This window comes from Pseudorasbora parva, chromosome 14 (genome assembly GCF_024679245.1).
Source record: "Pseudorasbora parva isolate DD20220531a chromosome 14, ASM2467924v1, whole genome shotgun sequence".
Taxonomy (NCBI): domain Eukaryota; kingdom Metazoa; phylum Chordata; class Actinopteri; order Cypriniformes; family Gobionidae; genus Pseudorasbora; species Pseudorasbora parva.
In genome coordinates this window covers 28,379,773-28,399,111 of record NC_090185.1, presented here as the reverse complement: position 1 = coordinate 28,399,111, position 19,339 = coordinate 28,379,773, and the positions used below count along the sequence as shown (strand labels likewise).

At 38.6% G+C, this 19,339-nt stretch overlaps 2 protein-coding genes across 6 annotated transcripts; both read left to right on the top strand.

The window, feature by feature from the left end:
* Positions 1 to 4,980: 4,980 nt before the first annotated feature.
* On the top strand, positions 4,981 to 5,934 carry LOC137039773 (beta-1,3-galactosyltransferase 2). The gene has a single exon (XM_067415048.1). It carries the CDS (start codon positions 4,981 to 4,983, stop codon positions 5,932 to 5,934), a length of 954 nt encoding a protein of 317 aa, XP_067271149.1.
* A 1,148-nt stretch (positions 5,935 to 7,082) lies between these two features.
* Positions 7,083 to 19,117, top strand: b3galt11 (beta-1,3-galactosyltransferase 11). Of its 5 annotated transcripts, none has more exons than XM_067414880.1 (3): positions 7,083 to 7,146; positions 9,312 to 9,371; positions 18,030 to 19,117. In XM_067414880.1, the coding sequence occupies exons 2-3, from the start codon at positions 9,358 to 9,360 to the stop codon at positions 19,063 to 19,065; spliced, it is 1,050 nt and encodes a 349-aa protein (XP_067270981.1). In that variant the 5' UTR covers positions 7,083 to 7,146; positions 9,312 to 9,357; the 3' UTR covers positions 19,066 to 19,117. The 5 variants fall into 5 exon arrangements, with proteins under 5 accessions (XP_067270981.1, XP_067270982.1, XP_067270983.1 ...); XM_067414881.1 differs by having other exon boundaries at positions 7,114 to 7,146; positions 9,257 to 9,371; XM_067414879.1 differs by having other exon boundaries at positions 7,131 to 7,271.
* Positions 19,118 to 19,339: the final 222 nt, after the last annotated feature.

The window sequence follows — 19,339 nt, the reverse complement described above, 5'->3', positions numbered from 1 at the left end:
TATATATATAAAGAATATAATTGCGACTAAGTTCAAGACATGTGTGCACCCATGTCCCCGCTACATTTCGGAAATGGACACACTCTATGTGTTCAGTGCCTGGGCGTTCAGCATGCTCGGGCGGCTCTCGAAGAACGAGGCCGGCCAACCACGTGAGCCCCATGAGATCCAGCCATCAAGCAGGCTGGATGATTGCTTTCTCTCACGCCGGGCTCAGACACCTCGCTGGGGCTTGCCATTTTTCCCTGACCTTCACAATGAGTTGTGAAGATTGGATGCCATGGTACAGACATGGCCGACGCGGCATCTGTATGCATCCCCCCCCCCAATCGCTCTGCTCCCAGGGGTCCTGGAGAGAATCTGGCAACAAGGAATCAGTCTTCTTCTAGTGGCTCCTCGTTGGCCGGCTCAAGTATAGTTCTCCGATATAACAGCTCTGCTGGTGGGTCCCCCGTGGCAGGTCCCCTTGAGGAGGGACCTCCTATTGCAGGCAGGGGGCATAATATTTCACCCCCAGCCAGAAATATGGAACCTTTGTGTCTGGCCCCTGAGGGGGCCAGGTACCCGTAGGCTGGACTACCAGCAGATGTTATAGAGACCTTACTCAGTTCCAGGGCTCCGTCTACAAGGAGATTGTACAGCCTCAAGTGGAATGTTTTCGCTACTTGGTGTAGAGAGCGTGAGGTGGACCCAGTTAACTGCCCAGTGGTTTCAGTTCTGGAGTTCCTCCAAGACCGTTTCTCTGCAGGGCTCACCCCATCCACACTCAAGGTGTACGTGGCTGCTATTGGAGCTTTCCGTGCTCCATTGAGTGATGGGCCTTTGGCTAGGCACCAATTTGTTGTATGTTTCCTCCGTGGGGCTCGGAGGATTAGGCCTTTAGCCCATACCAGAGTTCCTACATGGGATCTGGCAGTGGTACTCGAAGGTTTGGCTGAGGCCCCCCTCGAGCCACTGGAATCAGTAGAACCTAAGAACCTGACCCTAAAAGTGACATTTCTCTTGGCTATTACCTCTCTGAAGAGAGTGGGGGATCTCCAGGCCTTGGCAGTCAAGCCAACTTGCCTGGAGTTTGCCCCTGGAGGAGTTAAGGCCATCTTGCACCCTAGGCCAGGCTACATGCCTAAGGTGCCGTCTAATGTGGTCAGGTCCTTGGTTCTTCAGGCATTTCATCCCCCGCCCCATGTGACAGTGGAAGAAGGGAGACTTTTCCTCTTGTGTACGATCAGGGCCCTGAGGATATATTTGGAAAGGTCAGCACAGTGGAGGAAATCGAACCAGCTGTTAGTGTGTTTTGGCTCGCCCAAGAAAGGCTTGCCTGCATCTACCCCTACTATTAGTATTTGGATTGTGCAGGCTATAGCCTTGGCATATCAGGTACGCAATCTGCCTTCACCTATAGCCCTGAGGGCCCATTCCACCAGGGGCATGGCCTCCTTGTTGGCCCTTCACTCTGGAGTCCCTATGCAGGACATCTGCAAAGCGGGCGGTTGGGCCACTCTTTTATAATATTTTACAGCTTACACCTCCCTGTGACACCCTGTGCCAGGGTGCTTCAGTCCTAATTGTGCCTGGTTTCCAGCTTCACAATAGGGCAGGCGTACCCTTGGTGTGGCCTAGTGGGTGCTCTTCCCCAAATTCATCATTCCGACGCAGTGTGATATAGGGAACGTTTTGGGTTATGTATATAACCCTTGTTCCCTGAGAGGGAACGAGCACTGCGTCTCGTCGCCACACCGCATATTGCCTGAGAGCGCTTGCTTCATCGCGATAATTGACGCTACAATGCGCCGGCCCCCCCTTTATAGCTTCCGGGTATGCCATCACATCTACATCATGACGCAACACCAATCAGGATTGGAATAGTTTCATTCATACTTCAGATGCGCTGATGCTTAGGGAGCATCCCCCAATTCGTTGTTCCAATGCAGTGCTCATTCCCTCTCAGGGAACAAGGGTTATATACATAACCCAAGACGTTCTCCCAAGAAACTTTATGTTCCCTCACTAAACTTTTGCGTTCTCCCAAGAAACGTTACGTTCCCTCTAGGGCTGGGACAACGCGTCGACGCCATCGATGACGTCGACGCAAAAAATACGTCGACGCAAAATATGCGCGTCGATTCGTCAGACTCAAAATAAAGATGGCGGCGCCGGAGAGTAGTAGCAACCATAGATGTACATAATAAAGTATATTATGTAATTAAGTATATTATTTATTATGTATATCTATGGTAGCAACACGAGTGGCTCCTCAGACTTTCAGAAGTGCAAGGCTTGCGGGTTGGCCACAGTCTATGGGGTTGGCGCGCGGTGCGCACGGAGCATCACAGGCATGCGTGCACGCGTTTTGTTGTCACGGCTACATAAACAAATTTCTGCACACAGGAAGACAGATGTTTTGGTAATATTTTATGTATTTTAATCACAAAAACAAACGTTTGCATCAAGTGAAAGCATCGGACACATTGGCTACGTTACCTACATAATAAGCTGTTTTAAATTTAAAATGTTCAATGTCTAATCGCGCTGATGTGACCGAGGGTATCCATCCTCTAAGTGAGCAGTTTCATCCCAGGACTATTCCGGTTTTAAACGGAATATTGGCGCCCATAATGCACTCTACATGTAAATTTTTTCACTGTCATGCCGCGGATGCGCGTGGCGTTTCTGTTGCGGGTCAGCCACGGGGCTGTGTGGCGTTTTCTCTGCCTTTGCACACTAGAAGCGTGTCTGACGTGGCGCTGCTGCTGCTATTGATGCGGAGGGAAGCCCTATTCCTAATGTTAAACATAAATAGCCTACTGATACAGCAAAGAAAACGTCGGGAGTAGCCACATATCTATGGTATTGACGGCAAAATAGGCTACAGAATATTTCGTTCTGTATTGACAGTTGCAATATTTCAAAATCGATAATTGTCGTTTTTTATTATTACAATTAGGCCTATATCTGCATTTATGTAAACCTACAGACTTTCAAACATGAAAATGTAATTTAATAATATGTATTCGTGTCAAAATGATATATAAACATCTTTTCCTATTCTATTTTGCCTGGAGACGCTCCCAACACGCGTGAAAAATAGCGCTCTTCTATTTGTAGCATGCACGCGTTTTCCGCGCGTCACAGTCAGTGTGCAGAACCTGTTAACATGGGAGCCGAAACAAAAACGGACACGCCACGCAGCCGAGACGCTCACGCTTGCAGTGTGTCCCTGGATTTGACCAACTTGTTGATATTTAATCGATGGGCATAGCCTGTAGGCTGAATTGCATACATAGAAAAATCGTATAATATGTTTCTTTGTTGTAGGTTAATACTTATTTATTTGTGTGTGTGTGTGTGTGTGTGTGTGTGTGTGTGTGTGTGTGTGTGTGTGTGTGTAGCCTACTTTATGTTTTCAAGGTTTTATTGAATGCATTGCTCTTGTATAGTCTTACTTTGGAATTTTAAGAGCAATAAACATATTGCAATGTTAAGGAATTCGTTTTTTCATTCAGATTATTAAATCAACATGTATAAATTGCTATTAGGCAATTAATGGGGAGATAATCGGTAATCGAATCGAATCGTAACCGAATCGGACAGGAAAAATGAATCGTTAGATTAATCGATGCACCGAAAAAATAATCGCTAGATTAATCGTTTAAAAAATAATCGTTTATCCCAGCCCTAGTTCCCTCACAAAACCTTTGCGTTCTCCCAAGAAACTTTACGTTCCCTCACAAAACCTTTGCATTCTCTGGAGAATATTTGCGTTTGCTCAGAAAACTTTTGTGTTCCCCTCGCAAAACCTTTGTGTTCTCCCGAGAAACTTTACGTTCCCTCATAAAACTTTTGTAAAACCTTTGTGTTCCCCCCAGAAACTTTACGTTCCTTCACAAAACTTTTGCATTCTCCCGAGAAACCTTACGTTCCCCCACAAAACCTTTGTGTTCTCCCGAAAAACTTTACGTTCCCTCACAAAACCTTTGTGTTCCCCCGAGAATCTTTGTGTTTGCTCAGAAATCTTTACGTTCTCTCACAAAACCTTTGCGTTCTCCCGAGAAACTTTATGTTCCCCCACAAAACATTTGCATTCTCCCGAAAAACGTTACGTTCCCTCAGAAAACCTTTGCGTTCTCCTGAGAAACTTTACGTTCCCCCACAAAACTTTTGTGTTCTCCCAAAAAACTTTGTTCCCTCACAAAACCTTTGTGTTCCCCCGAGAATCTTTGCGTTTGCTCAGAAAACGTTTGTGTTCCCCTGAGAAACTTTACATTCACTCACAAAACCTTTGTGTTCTCCCGAAAAACGTTACGTTCCCTCACAAAACCTTTGTGTTCTCCCGAGAAACTTTACTTCACTCACAAAACCTTTGTGTTCTCCCGAGAAACTTTACTTCACTCACAAAACCTTTGTGTTCTCCCGAGAAACATTACTTCACTCACAAATCCTTTGCGTTCCCCTGAGAAACTTTACATTCCCTTGCAAAACGTTTGTGTTCCCTTGTAAAACCTTTGCGTTCCCCTGAGAAACGTGTGTTCTTTGCGAGCCAATGCAGTTTCTTGAGGAACGCATTTTTTCTTTGAATGAACAGAGTTTCTCGGGGGGATGCAAAACTTCTGATAGAGAATGCAAAAGCATTGACAAATTCACAAGTTTGTTTGCCCATATAATCTTCAGCTTCAGCTCGAGCTTAGATATAGCCCCCAGTGGAACTATTAATGCTTGGAAGATGAGTATGGAAGCAATAATAAAGTATGGTAGAGTTGGGGAGGTGGAGGGATGCTAAAACAGATGTACCAGAGCAAGGTGAGCAGCTGCTTATGCTATATGCTATGGAAGTTAATTGAAAGATTAGATGGGTTAACTCCTCCCAAAAATTACGTTTAAGAAACTTTTCCCCCTTCATAATTTCACTTTAGGTGAAAATTCCAACTAGAAATAAAAGGCATTTTTAATCAAAATCTTTATTTTATTTTCAGCCTCGTTCAGATGTTCTGTAAGAGTTGGCTGCTGGTTAGTCTCTTCATTCTACTTAATTTCTTAGTGCTGTATTTCATTGCTACTACCCTTGAAAGAAGAAAGTGGCAGAAGGTGGCGAAACAAAAAGGGGACCAGCATGTTGCTTACCCTCAAAGTTACACATTTATCCTCGACCAGCCAGAGAAGTGTGAACAACAGAAGCCCTTTGTGGTGGTTATTGTTCCTGTGGCTCCAGAGAACTTCAAGGCTCGTAAGATTATCAGGATGACGTGGGGCAGCGAGGAGCTCATCCAGGATGGAGTGGTTGTGGTTCTGTTTCTTCTGGGCTCACAAATTGGTAACACAACACTGCAGGAGCAACTCCAGAATGAGAGCCAGCAGTACCAAGACCTTCTGCAGAGCAACTTTCAGGATTCCTACAGGAATCTGACCATTAAGACCATGGTCATGATGGAATGGCTTAGCAGAAAGTGTCAACAGGCGTCCTACGCAGTGAAAGTGGACGCCGACGTGCTCCTCAATGTGAACAACCTAATAAAAATGCTTGTGAATCTGAAAACACCACAACATAACTACATTACCGGCTTTGTATTGTATGGCAGCAATGTCATTAGAGATCCATCCAGCAAGTTTTATGTTCCTCATGATGTGTATGCTAGATCCAGATATCCTCCGTATCCTCAGGGGATGTGTTATATCTTTTCTGTGGACATGCCGGAGAAGATCCTACAAGTATCGAGGCTTATCAGTCCTATTTTTATTGAGGATGCATATCTGGGAATATGCTTGAGGCATTTGGGAATTAACCCTAAGAGACCACCAAATATCGAGCAGTTTGTGGTCAAGCCACAGCCACAAGTCAATCACTGTTACTTTTCTGGACTGATAGCAATACTTACAGACAACCTGACTCAGCTGAATTCCTATTGGATGGATATCCACTCATCCACAAAACCTTGCTGAGATGCAAAGTTACTGGTTAAAGTCTCTAAAGGTTCAGTTTAATAATTTTACAAAAGCGATTTGTTTGCTTTACCTGATAGCTGTGTGAATGTGCTTGTATTGTTTGAACATTTGCATCATGAATGATGCACTGTTCCTATGAATTTGAAATATAAAACTTTATATATAAACACTTTTTGTTTCATTTTTCTAACAAGCACATGCACACACATTGTTGTTTCCATGATTAATGAGGACTTTCCATAGGCGTAATGATTTTTATACTGTATAAACTGTATCTTTTATCCCCCTACAGTACTCCTGCGCATAAACCTACCCATCTCAGGAAGCATTCTGCATTTTTACATTTTTAAAAAACATCACTATGATTTATAAGATGTTTTCCTCATGGGGACATTTTGTCCACACACACACACACACACACACACACACACACACACACACACACACACACACACACACACACACACACACACACACACACACACACACACACACACACACACACACACACACACACACACACACACACACACACACACACACACACACTACTGCTCAAAAGCCACTAGAATGCAGCAAAGCTCTGCCAAACAACAAGACGCTATTTGGTCTCTTTAAGTGGTTGTTGATAATACATTTAAATATATATATATATATATATATATATATATATATATATATATATATATATATATATATATATATATATATATATATATATATATATATATATGTGAGACTAATAAATATGTTGACTATGAATGTTTGTTCTCATTCTGATTTTGTTTGTAATGTTTCATGCTGAATCTGGTGATGCTGTTAATGAAGAGATTGTATAGACTAACAATTGGTGTTTGTTTGTTTGATCAAACATAAAAATAATTTCAAATACCATACACATTTTTTATATATATTTTTGCAATACATTGTGATATACATGCTGTCAATAAAAAAATGAAAGAAAATGAGTTCAATTAAATGTAAAAATGTATTAAACAATGGATTTTGGACAATTAATTTTTTTAAAGGCCTACGTGATTTAAGGATATACCATAATATTAATTTAAATAGATTCATGTTTACAATTAAATGTATTTAAAAGATTTTGCAGCTGAGTTGTATTTTGAGCAATAATACGGTAAGCACGAGGTGGACAGCTATTCGATAGGGGTGTGGCTGGGGTGAGAGGAGGAGACGATGGGACACCTGGTGTGTGCTTTATAAAGATAGAGGATCTTTTTTGCTGGCATAAAAACCGACTGGGATACTTTATTGTATATTTGTGAAATGCTGTTCGCTGTCGAAACGGCAGGAGAGAGAAACGCAATCATCAGGTATCATACGTGTTTCCGAGCTGGTCGCCAGGTGTTGCTGCCTTAGACCACGGTTTTATAGCAGATAAGTTTATTTTCACTGATTTCGAGAGTTTGATTCACATTATAGTACTTTGCCGTACTTTACAAGAAAATGAGAATGTAAGGGAAATTGTAGACTACGTCAAAAATGTTGGTCAAAATATAGTTAAGTCCATGTGTAATGTGTAATTTTCTCAGCTTGTTAGCTTTCTGTATTGACCCGTTCATACTACTGCTATAACAATCATAAACCATTTCAGAATCCAGGTAATTGGGAATGTTAAATCAGTCTAAAAAGATACATTAAAATATTTTATAAAGTATTGACTTTTTGTGGTAGGGTCAATAACATATAAGGATTTTCGACAGGGTAATTTTAAAATACAACTAATAATATCTGTTGCAATTGTTCAAACATTGATAATGTTGTGTACACATAAATTTATATATATATATATATATATATATATATATATATATATATATATATATATATATATATATATATATATATATATATATATTTTAATGAAGTTATGTTTTTTGGGGGGGCCCCCAAATATATATATATATATATATATATATATATATATATATATATATATATATATATATATATATATATATATATATATATATATATATATATATATATATATATATATATATATATATATTTTTTTTTTTTTTTTTTTTTTTTTTTTTAAGGAGTCTCGTGCTAAATATGCTCACAATTCTTTACCCCAGGATTCTTTGATGAATAGAAAGTTCAAAAGAACAGCATTTATCTAAAATAGAAAGCTCTTAAAGAATCATAAAAAATATGTTTACACAACTGTTTTCAACATGATAATAAAAAATAAATGTTTCTTGAGCAGCCAATCATCATGAGAATAATCTGTGAAGGATCATGTGACAGTGAAGACTGGTGTAATGATGCTGAAAATTCAGCTTTGATCACAGGAATACATTACAATTTACTTGATATATATCACATATTCATATCATATATATATATATATATATATATATATATATATATATATATATATATATATATATCATAGAAATTATATTGCATATATTGCAATAATATTTCACAATACAACTATACAGATATATATATCATAGAAATTAGCTATTTTATATTGCAATAATATTTCACAATACAACTGTTTTCACTGTAGTTTTGATCAAATAAATGCAGCCTTTGGTGAGCATAAGAGACTTCTTTTAAAACAAGAAATGTTGGTGGATTTCTTTCAAATATTAAGCAGAGCTTTTATTTTGGCGGAAATTCACGCAGAAAGACATTAGTACTTCTATTTGTTGACAACAACATATTTATAAATGATTCTCTTTACGAATTTGGGAAGGTTTTTTGGGGAAGAAAGAATTTGCATTCCACAAAAAAAAGAAAAAAAAAAGATAATTTTAAAACTATAGCACTTGCAGAGAAGCATTTAGAGATGCTTCTCTAGAAACTGGAAGCTTTGCTGTACTCCGTCCAAAACATGCAGCATGTCAAATAAGATATTTGCACTAAACCAAAGCGCATTCTCAAATCCATCCATTCATTAAAAAGGTTACCGGCAACTGCCGAGTAGCGCGTTTTCAGCGCCGATTTGTTTTTCGCACTGTGGATTTTGAACCCTTGCGAACAAGCTAGTCGAGTCGATGGCACCGCGAGCTCGTGCAGCGCTGTCTGAATCAATCCGTGCATATATTAGAAAACGTAACATTTTGCAGTTTATTTAGTAATTGTTTAAAGGCCATTTTGCGATTTCAAACATAAAGGAACATACAGCGGCAGCAAGAAGTCATTTTATGTGCTCTTGGGGGTCCCCGATGGCCAAGGGGGCCCTAAGCAGCCGCTTAGTTCGCTTATGCCTTGGGCCGGCCCTGAGGCCTATATGTCGTCATTCTCAAAACCTTGGGTTTTAATGAGAGGCATTGAATTTCAGCCATCATCTCAAATGCAGGAGTAAGTTTACCAGCAAGTCTCATGTCTATTTTCAGAAGATAAAGTTTCAACAACAAGACAGGGTGACCCCAGCAGACCCCCATGACTGTGTCAAGGTCAGTTATTTTCTTAAAATATCAGATAATTTGGCTTTTTCCAAAAATCATTAGGATATTAAGTAAAGGGCATATTTCGTGAAGATATTTTGTAAATTCCCTACAGTAAATATATAAAAATGTTTATTATTAGTAGTATTATTAGTATATTATGCATTGTTAAGGACGATTTTCTCAATATTGAGTTTTTTTTTCCTCAGATTCCAGATTTTCAAATAGATTTCAAAATATTGTCCTATCCTAACAAATCATACCTCAATGGAAAGCTTATTTATTCACATGATGTATAAACCTCAATTAAAAAAATACCCTTATGACTAGTTTTGTGTTCCAGGGTTTTATTTTTAAAATGTTTATACAAATTTTTTATTTTATTTATTTATTAAAAGTATTTATTTTTACTTGATGGTTACGCCACATGACATTTCAGTCATTAAATGTAACTATACAGTGAGGAAAATAAGTATTTGAACACTGCTATTTTGCAAGTTCTCCCACTTAGAAATCATGGAAGGGTCTGAAATTGTCGTCGTAGGTGCATGTCCACTGTGAGAGATGTAATGTATAAAAAAAATCCAGAAATACCAATGTATGATTTTTTTTTAAAACTATTTATTTGTATGATACAGCTGCAAAGAAGTATTTGAACACCTGAGAAAATCAATGTTAATATTTGGTATTGGTACAGTAGCCTTTTTTTTGTGTGCAATTACAGAGGTAAAACGTTTCCTGTAGTTTGTCACCAGTGAAAGGGGGATTGTGAAATTTTTTGTGAAATTTTTATTCATGGAAAGCCCCTTGAGATGCAACATCTCGTTTTCAAGGGGGACCAAGAACATACAACAGATACAGTACACTCAATACAATACAAAACAAACAAAACATTACAAGACAAATCTGCTCAAAAATCCCCCCTACCCTCCCGGAACCATTTCAGAGTCTGCAGGGTATACAAATGTTTATAAAGACAGCTGTTACAGGAACCATAACAATTACAAAAACTGAAAATCAGTTTTCAAAACAAGATATTTCAAGGAACCATTACAATTAAAAGCATTTACAATCAGTTTTCAAATAGTTTAACAAAGAAGTTCTGAAGGAGCCTAAAGTAGTTTTAGATCTCACAGATGGAGGCAGATTATTCCAGTCTGAAGGAGCATTATAAGAAAAGGACCTCCGACCGACTACTTTGCACATAACAGGGACTGTAAAAGTCAGGTATTGAGAATGTCGAAGAAAATAAGTTGGAGTATATTGTACAAAAAAAATTTTCAGATATGGTGGTAAGTTCAAATAGATGCATTTAAAAATAAATTGAAACCAGTGATACTGTCGTCTTTTATCAGGCAGCAACCAGTTAAGCTGAATATATAATTGGCAATGATGAGTTCTATATGGGCACTTTAAAATGAACCTACACAGATTATTAAATAGAACTTCTAATGGTTTAAGATATACATTGTACGTGTTTTGATAAACTATATCTGCATAATCAATAATTGGTAAAATTAATTGGGTAATTATCTTTTTTCGTACTCTAAATGTAAAACAATTTGATGACCTGTATAGAGGCATTAAACAAGAATATGTTCGTTTTATTATGTAATCAATATGTGGTTTGAAATTTAATTCTGCATCAAGCCAAATTCCCAAATATTTAACAGAGGTCTCTTTTGTCACTGGAGTACCATTATCAAAATACAAGTTAAGTTCAGCAGATTTAAGAGAATGATGAGTACCAAAGAGCATACATAATGATTTTTTCATATTGAGTTTTAAGAGGTTACCTTTAAGCCAATTTTGAACTGATTTAAGGTCTGTCTGTAATTTGTTCTGAAGAAGAAATGAGTTGGAACTTGAAAAATAGACAACAGTATCATCTGCATATAAATGTACTTGACAATTATTACACACTTCCGGGAGATCATTAACAAAAATTGAAAAAAGAAGGGGGCCAAGGATAGAACCCTGTGGCACACCTTTTTCCATAATACATTCGTCAGACTGTGCATCTTTAAATTGAACTAACTGCCGTCTATTATGGAGATAAGCATTAAACCATAAGAGAGCATTTCTATCAAATCCTATGGATTCAAGCTTGTCCAGAAGCAAGTAGTGATCTACCAAGTCAAAAGCCTTGGAGAGGTCAAGAAATATAGCACCTGTACATTGGTTCTTGTCACAAGAAGAGAATACATCGTTAGTGAATTTAAGTAAGGCAGTTGTTGTAGAGTACCCAGAACGAAAACCTGATTGATAAGGAGATAATATGTTTAATTGATTAAGATATTTATATAATTGTTGATAAATAATCTTTTCAAATATTTTGGTAACTGTACAAATAATAGAAATTGGACGGTAATTACCTAAGTCTGTATTGTCACCTCCCTTAAATATTGGAGTTACTCTTGCTGTTTTCCAAACAATTGGAATGGAACTCATATCTAAAGACATATTGTACAAATTAGAAAGTGGATGTATTAATATACTGGATCCAAGTTTAAGAAATTTGGTTTCCAACCCATCAGGTCCAACACTACCATTTTTTAATTCAGAGATGGCTTGAAATACTTGAGATGGCTGAATTCTAGAAAATGAAAAGGATCCATTTGTTTGATTTGATAAACTAGAGGAAACTAAATAGTCAGAATATAGTGAACTACTAATTTGAGAAAAATGTGCATTAAATGCCTGAGCAATCATAAGAGGATCAGAAATAACATTATCATTTACAATAACGCCATTAACAGAGTCATTATTTGATTTATTAAGGAGGTGATCAAGATGTTTCCAAAACTGTTTGGGATTATTCCAATTTTGACTAAAGGCATCCTTATAATAATTTGATTTTGCATTCCGAGTTTGTGTTTTGCAGTGGTTCCTAAGTTGTCGATATTCTTCCCGATCAGTTGTGTCTCTAGATTGTTTACATTTTACCCACGCTCGATCACGTTTTTTAAAAAGGCATATTAAATCAGGACTAATCCATGGGAGATGTCGACCCTTCACACGAATCGTTTTAAATGGAGCATGTTGATTAATTACATTGTTAACTTCAGAATAGAAGAAATCCCATGCATTCTCAACAGAAGGAATTAAATCAAATCTAGTCCAATTAATATTAGCTAGGTCATTTATAAATTGTTCAGTATTTATGTTTTTGGATTGTCTGACTTTAATGTATTTTGGTGGTAGTTTGGGTATTTTGATTTTCCACACACAGAAAACAATTGAGTGGTCACTAAAGCTGTCAGACAATATGCCCGATGTACTTATCCTATCTGGATTTGTAACTAGTATCCAGTCAAGCAAAGATGACGAACAGCGACCAATTCTGGTTGGTTCTTTTATTAACTGAGTGAAATTAGCACCTGCAATCATATTTCTGTCACTCGAGGAGGAGCGGTGAAGCCAATTGCAGTTAAAATCACCAAGAACCACCATTTCACTGTTTTTTCTGAGAGAATTAATTGTATTAATAATTAACTTAATTGAATCAGATGAAGCAGATGGTGGTTTATAGATATTAGTTATAATTATATGTTTATTTTCATGGAATATTATTTTTACAACAAGTGATTCAAAATTAACCGGCTCAACAGTTGGAATGAGAAGTTCACCTGTTAAATTTGTAGAGACATATGTTACTAACCCACCTCCCCTGGAGCCTCTGTCAGCTCTAAAAAGAGCATAACCATCCATCTTAATTTCAACATCAGATATTTTATTATGTAACCATGTTTCAGAAAGGGTGATAATATGAGGCTTATGATAGGAAACCCAAACTCTCAGAAGATCAATTTTTGGTACTAGACTTCTTATGTTAAGATGGATTATTTTTAGACCCTTGAACGATTCTATTCCTCAAATTTAATAAATATGAAATGGGGCATAGGAGAGAAAGAGGACATAAAGCAGAAGACATACATTGACAAACACACAGACAAACAGGACATGACATACATAAAAGTGAGAAATAGGAGGCTCACTGCAATATTGCAGATAACAGGTAACAGGTACAGCCTGCTGCGTCTCAAATACTTTAATTAATTGTAGGGGTAATAATATAATAAGAAAAATCAAATAGACACATAAAAATGTGTATTAAATCACCAGAGAAGATAAACTCAAAATAGCAAACACATAAAAATCACAATTTGCCCACTAAGTATTTCAGTGAATTACACTCACCGAGATCTTACGCCATTAGCATAGTAATGTGCGACAGAACACCGCAGAATACGGCAAACAGAACATGCTTATAGAGTCATTAGTATACAAAAAAAAAAAACGTAAAGAAGTGTTTGCAGGGACATGACCAGGCATGTACAGTACTTAAATGAGAAGTTTAAAGTATTTACCGCATATGGTGTATCTTTCGTAATGTCAAACATTATTCAGCCGTTAGAAGAATGACCAGGGTTATGAGTTACATCATGGAGAAGAGACGAAATCCCGAAAAAAGTCATGCGCTTCCCCGGGAGTGCGAAAAAGCTTAGGTTTGCCATCGATAATGACTTTCAGAGTAGCAGGGTAAAGTAAAGAGTAACTGTTGCCTGCTTCACGCAGCTTTTTCTTGATGTCATCATATTGGCGGCGTCTTTTAAGCAGATCCATGCTGAAATCGGGATTGATGTATATGCGTCTACCTTGGAAACTAAGCTCTTTTTTCTCTCTGGCCAAACGCAAGATTTTGACTTTATCCTGGAAGTATAAAAACTTTACAAGGATAGGCCGTGAAGATCTCGCATTACTTGTGGAACTGTATGTGGGAGAACGATGAGCCTTTTCAATCACTGGCGGTGTGGGAAAGTTGTCACTGCCGAAAAGGTGGCATAGAAGCTGAACTACAAAGCCCGCTGTGTCGGTGCCTTCACTGTGCTCCGAGACATTAGTGAAGCGAAGATTGTTAATCCTGCTCCTGTTCTCGGCATCATCGGCTTTTTCCCTCAGGTATGTGTTCTCCTTTCCAAGCGCAGCAACTCGCTTGGTCAAATCTTCAATGTTACATTCAGTAGCACTTACACGATGCTCCAACTCTGTAATTTGGTCACATAGTGTAGATAGTGACCCTTGTATATTGTTTAAAGTAGTCTGCACAGGTAGAATCATATTGTCAATATGGGCAGTCGTTTCCATTTTGCTTTGTTGTATGGCACCCAAGATTGTTTGGAGGGAAAACTCACGTTGATCCATATTCTCCATTATGACACCGTTTGATAAAAATTCTTTCAATTGTTGATAGAACAGACTTTTAGGTTTAACTTTAGGTCACATGAATTTTATAGCACCTACTCAAGAAATCAAGTTATTCGCAGCAGGCTGAGACCTTTTGTCACTCAATCAGTAGCGGCCATGTTTTGGATTCTGAAATCTACTGCCGCTTCAATATACCTGTATATAGTACATGTATCCTAATTAACTTCATAATCAAAACCTTAATCAATATTTATCTTCCTTTATTATTATAATGATTCTTTCCAGTTATGATTTTGCTTTGTGTCTTGTTTTCTAAAGTGTGTATTTGGTCTCTGAGGAGTGACTGAGGGTCTGACCTAGAGATGTGTGATGTGTCACTAAACACTTGCAACAAGGTTATGTGTTTGGATTTTTGAGGTATCACAACACCCCTAACATGTCAGGAGTGCAGTAAAAGGTTTTGCTCACTTAGCCTGGCTTCCAGATATGAAATATGGATTTGTCTTTCATTTAATTTATTATATTTTATTCATTTTATATTTCCTTTTACCAAAACACTAAAAAGTCAAGATGAATATTGCCTGTACTATTGTGTGTACCTCTCATTGAAAGAAAGCACATGTTATTAGTATGTTTTGGGAAGAAATGGTTAGAACAGGAGCTTAATCAGCTCCAACCTTGGAGAGACTGTATCTGTGTATGTGCGCAATATTCTATGTTACAGATCAGTGTTGAGACTGGTGTACAATGGGCATCCAAAGAGATGGGTGGACTTGTTGTTCTGGGCAAGCTGGCGCCTGCTCCAGATCTGGAAGGTCACTACGGGCCTAATTCTGGGGTGAAAACGCGTCAACAAGTGACACGTCAGTGGAAACATGCATCAGATTAACTGACATGAGTGGAAATTTACCATGACTGTGCATTGTCTCTGAGCCAATCAGAACCATCCACATTGCATTAATGACGTGGATAAGACCATGAAAACGGTATTACTGTTGGGACAATTGTATTTACAATAGGGCGGGGCAACGAGAGTGTGAGAGAGGGAGCGCGGCCTACGAACTCCTTGTGAGACTTGAAGCTGGCTTCTGCTTTTGAAACTGCAAACTATTCTTAAAGGGGTACTTCAGCGCTGGGAAGATGAATCTGTATTTAAACTGGGTCATCAATATAGTAGAAATGTGAAATTATTTTTGAATTTGGTGCCTTCTAGACTGAGAAAAGACAGAAAATGTATTTTTGTCTCATGGGGATGAAAGACTACAATTCCCAGAATGCTTCGCTGCCCTGTGAGGCCATTCCCAAAGCCACCTACTGGATTACTGTGACTGTAAATTGTAAGTGAGTTGGAGAAGACACTACAAATAAAAACGTGTCTGTTCAATATAACGATCGAGTTGCCGCACGAGTATCACAGCACTGAGCACTAACTGCAGGAGTCAGATAAATGAGCTGATGAGCTCTCATGATGGGAGCTGAGGTAATCGCGACTGCACTCGCGGCATACATTCACAACGCGAGTTCAGTCTGGCACATTTCAGTTCATGCCTTTGCAAGCTTAACTTTCATAGAAATTAATTTGAGAAGTTAAAAGTCTTACATTGCTCACCATAGCTCCGTTTAAATGAGTGCATCTAGCTGCGAGCTGAGCTCTGAGTATAATCTCCATCCCCCATGCGCGGGTTCAAAACATGCGTAAATGGCTCCCTCTGCTGGCTGTAGTCTTTAGCCTTTGGGCAAACATTCCTCCTATGATGCAAATATCGTCAATTTGCATCATAGGAGGAATTTTTCCAGAAATAAAATGCATAAATCTCTTGTCTCAGAGGGATATGAGGGGGGAAAGCACAATCATTTGAATATACTCCAGGGTTTCTACTGATACAAAGCCTTATGCTTAAAGTAAATTTTTCTTTTAATTAATTGCAATCCTGACTCTGTCTTAATTTTTTCACTACTGGTCCTGGGTCATAAGCTGTTAACCCCTAACACCAGGTTTGCACACACTGCAGGAGGGATTTTGTTCATCTCCTCCACACAGATCTTCTCTAGATCAGTCAGGTCACTGAGAAACATGGAGTTTGAGCTCCCTCCAAAGATTCGCTATTGGGTTTAGGTCTGGAGACTGGCTAGGCCATGCCAGAACCTTGCTATGCTTCTTACAGAGCCACTCCTTGGTTATCCTGGCTGTGCTTTGGGTCATTGTCATGTTGGAAGACCCAGCCTCAACCCATCATCAATGCTGTAACTGAGGGAAGGAGATTGTTCCCCAAAATCTCACAATACATGGCCCCGGTCATCCTCTCCTTAATGCAGTGCAGTCGCCTTGTCCCATGTGCAGAAAAACATCCCAAAAGCATGAAGCTACTACCACCCCATGCTTCACAGTAAGGATGGTGTTCTTGGAATGGTACTTATCGTTCTTCTTCCTCCAAACACATTTAGTGGAATTATGACTAAAAAGTTCTATTTTGGTCTCATCTGACCAAATGACTTTCTACCATGACTCCTCTGGATCATCCAAATGGTCATTGGCAAACTTAAGACGGGCCTTGACATGTGCTGGTTTAAGCAGGGGAAGCTTCTGTGCCATGCATGATTTCAAACCATGACGTCTTAGTGTATTACCAACAGTAACCTTGGAAACAGTGGTACCAGCTCAGGGCATTGACCAGCTCCTCCCGTGTAGTTTTGGGCTGATTTCTCACCTTTCTTAGGATCATTGAGACCCCACGAGGTGAGATGTTGCATGGAGCCCCAGTCCGAGGGAGATTAACAGTCATGTTTAGCTTCTTCCATTAAAGAACCAAGCTGCTTGGCAATTTCCCCGTAGCCCTTCCAGCCTTGGGGAGGTGTAGAATTTTGTCTCTAGTGTCTTTGGACAGCTCTTTGGTCTTGGCCATGTTAGTAGTTGGATTCTTAATGATTGTATGGGGTGGACAGGTCATGCCAAACAGGTGAATCTAATTTAGGATAATATATGGAGTGGAGGTGGACATTTTAAAGGCAGACTAACAGGTCTTTGAGGGTCAGAATTCTAGCTGATAGACAGGTGTTCAAATACTTATTTGCAGCTGTATCGTACAAATAAATAATTAAAAAAATATATTGTGATATCTGAATTTAAAAAAAAAAAATTGTCTCTCACAGTGGACATGCACCTATGATGACAACTTCAAACCCCTCCATGATTTAAAAGTGGGAGAACTTGCAAAATAGCAGGGTGTTTAAATACTTATTTTCCTCACTGTAGTTTCTTTAAATTTTGTTTTGTAAATCCTTTTCTTTAAAGTTTTTTAATTTTTCATTTAATTTTATTTTTTTATAAATTGTATCTTCATTTTAATCAATGTTTCATCAGCCAAATGCCTGGATTTAATAAATAAGAAGCAAATATTGCAGACAATAGTCTGGGTGTAAAAGTGGTCATTGACCTAGTCTCTTTTTGTGCTTTTTCAGTTGTGCCTCGTTCACACAGATGTCCTGTAAGAAGTGGCCACTGCTTTGTCTCCTGGTTTCAGGAACTTCTTTACTGCTCTATCTCACTTATAGGCCTATGTTGCAAGCAACAATGAAGAAAAAACCACGAATGTACCCTCTTATGAGAAGACTAAGTACAGAAGCACCAACTGAAGAACCTTTTCAAGAAGAACCAGGGATGTACCATGTTGCTTACCCCAGAAAATACAAGTTCATCATTGACCAGCCAGATATATGTGAAGAACAAAAGCCCTATGTGGTGGTTATTGTCCCCGTGCCCCCTTGGAACGTTGACGCTCGCAATGACATCAGGAAGACGTGGGGTGAACAAAAGGTTTTTGGGGACAAAGTGGTGCTGGTTCTCTTTCTTATGGGCATACAAAGTGGAAACGATGAAGAAAAGTTGCAGGAGCAGCTCTGGAATGAGAGCCAACAATACAAAGACCTTCTGCAGAGCAACTTTCAGGATTCCTACAGGAATCTGACCATTAAAACCATGGTCATGATGGAATGGCTCAACAAGAAGTGTCAACAGGCATCCTACGCGGTGAAAGTGGACACCGACGTGCTCCTCAACGTGAACAACCTGATGAAAATGCTTGCGAGTCTGAACGCAGTAGAAAGCAACTATATGACCGGGTTAGTGTGGTACGAAAGCCCCGTCATACGAGAGCCTTCCAACAAGTTTTTCCTCCCCTACGATGTGTACTCTAGAAACGCATATCCTCCATATCCTCTTGGCATGTGTTACATCATTTCTTTGGACCTCCCACAAAAGTTTTTAGAGCAAGCAAAGCTAATTAAGCCCATATATATTGAGGATGCATATCTTGGAATTTGTTTGGAGCGTTTGCATATCTTCCCAGCCAAACCGCCAAACATTGAACACTTTGTGGTGAAACCACTGCAGTACAATCGCTGTTACTATTCTGGACTGATAGCAGTACTTACAGAAAACACAAATCAGATGACTTCTTATTGGACAGATATACATTCATCCAGCCAACCATGCTGAGGTGGAAACCTTTCAACTAACACAATGCAATATTGTTTCTGAACAATGTACCAAAAAAAAAAAAAAAAAAAAAAGAATAAAAGAAGCGTTACTTTGTTGTACTGGTTCAATTTACATCAGTTTACTTTTTTATTTTATTATTTTGTGTGTGTGTGAGCATTTTATTTGTTTCAATTGATACCATTTGCATCGTGAACATATCCTGAGGAACAATAAAAGAAGTATTACATGTAAAAACAATATTTTAAGACAAAAATTGTATGTTAAAGAACAC

Excerpts from the sequence above, each read along its gene's own strand:
- LOC137039773 (XM_067415048.1), top strand. The coding sequence starts at position 4,981 with ATGTTCTGTAAGAGTTGGCTGCTGGTTAGTCTCTTCATTCTACTTAAT.
- b3galt11 (XM_067414878.1), top strand. The coding sequence starts at position 7,225 with ATGCTGTTCGCTGTCGAAACGGCAGGAGAGAGAAACGCAATCATCAG. Across the intron at positions 7,272-18,029 it reads GAGAGAAACGCAATCATCAG|TTGTGCCTCGTTCACACAGA; the intron begins GTATCATACGTG and ends GTGCTTTTTCAG.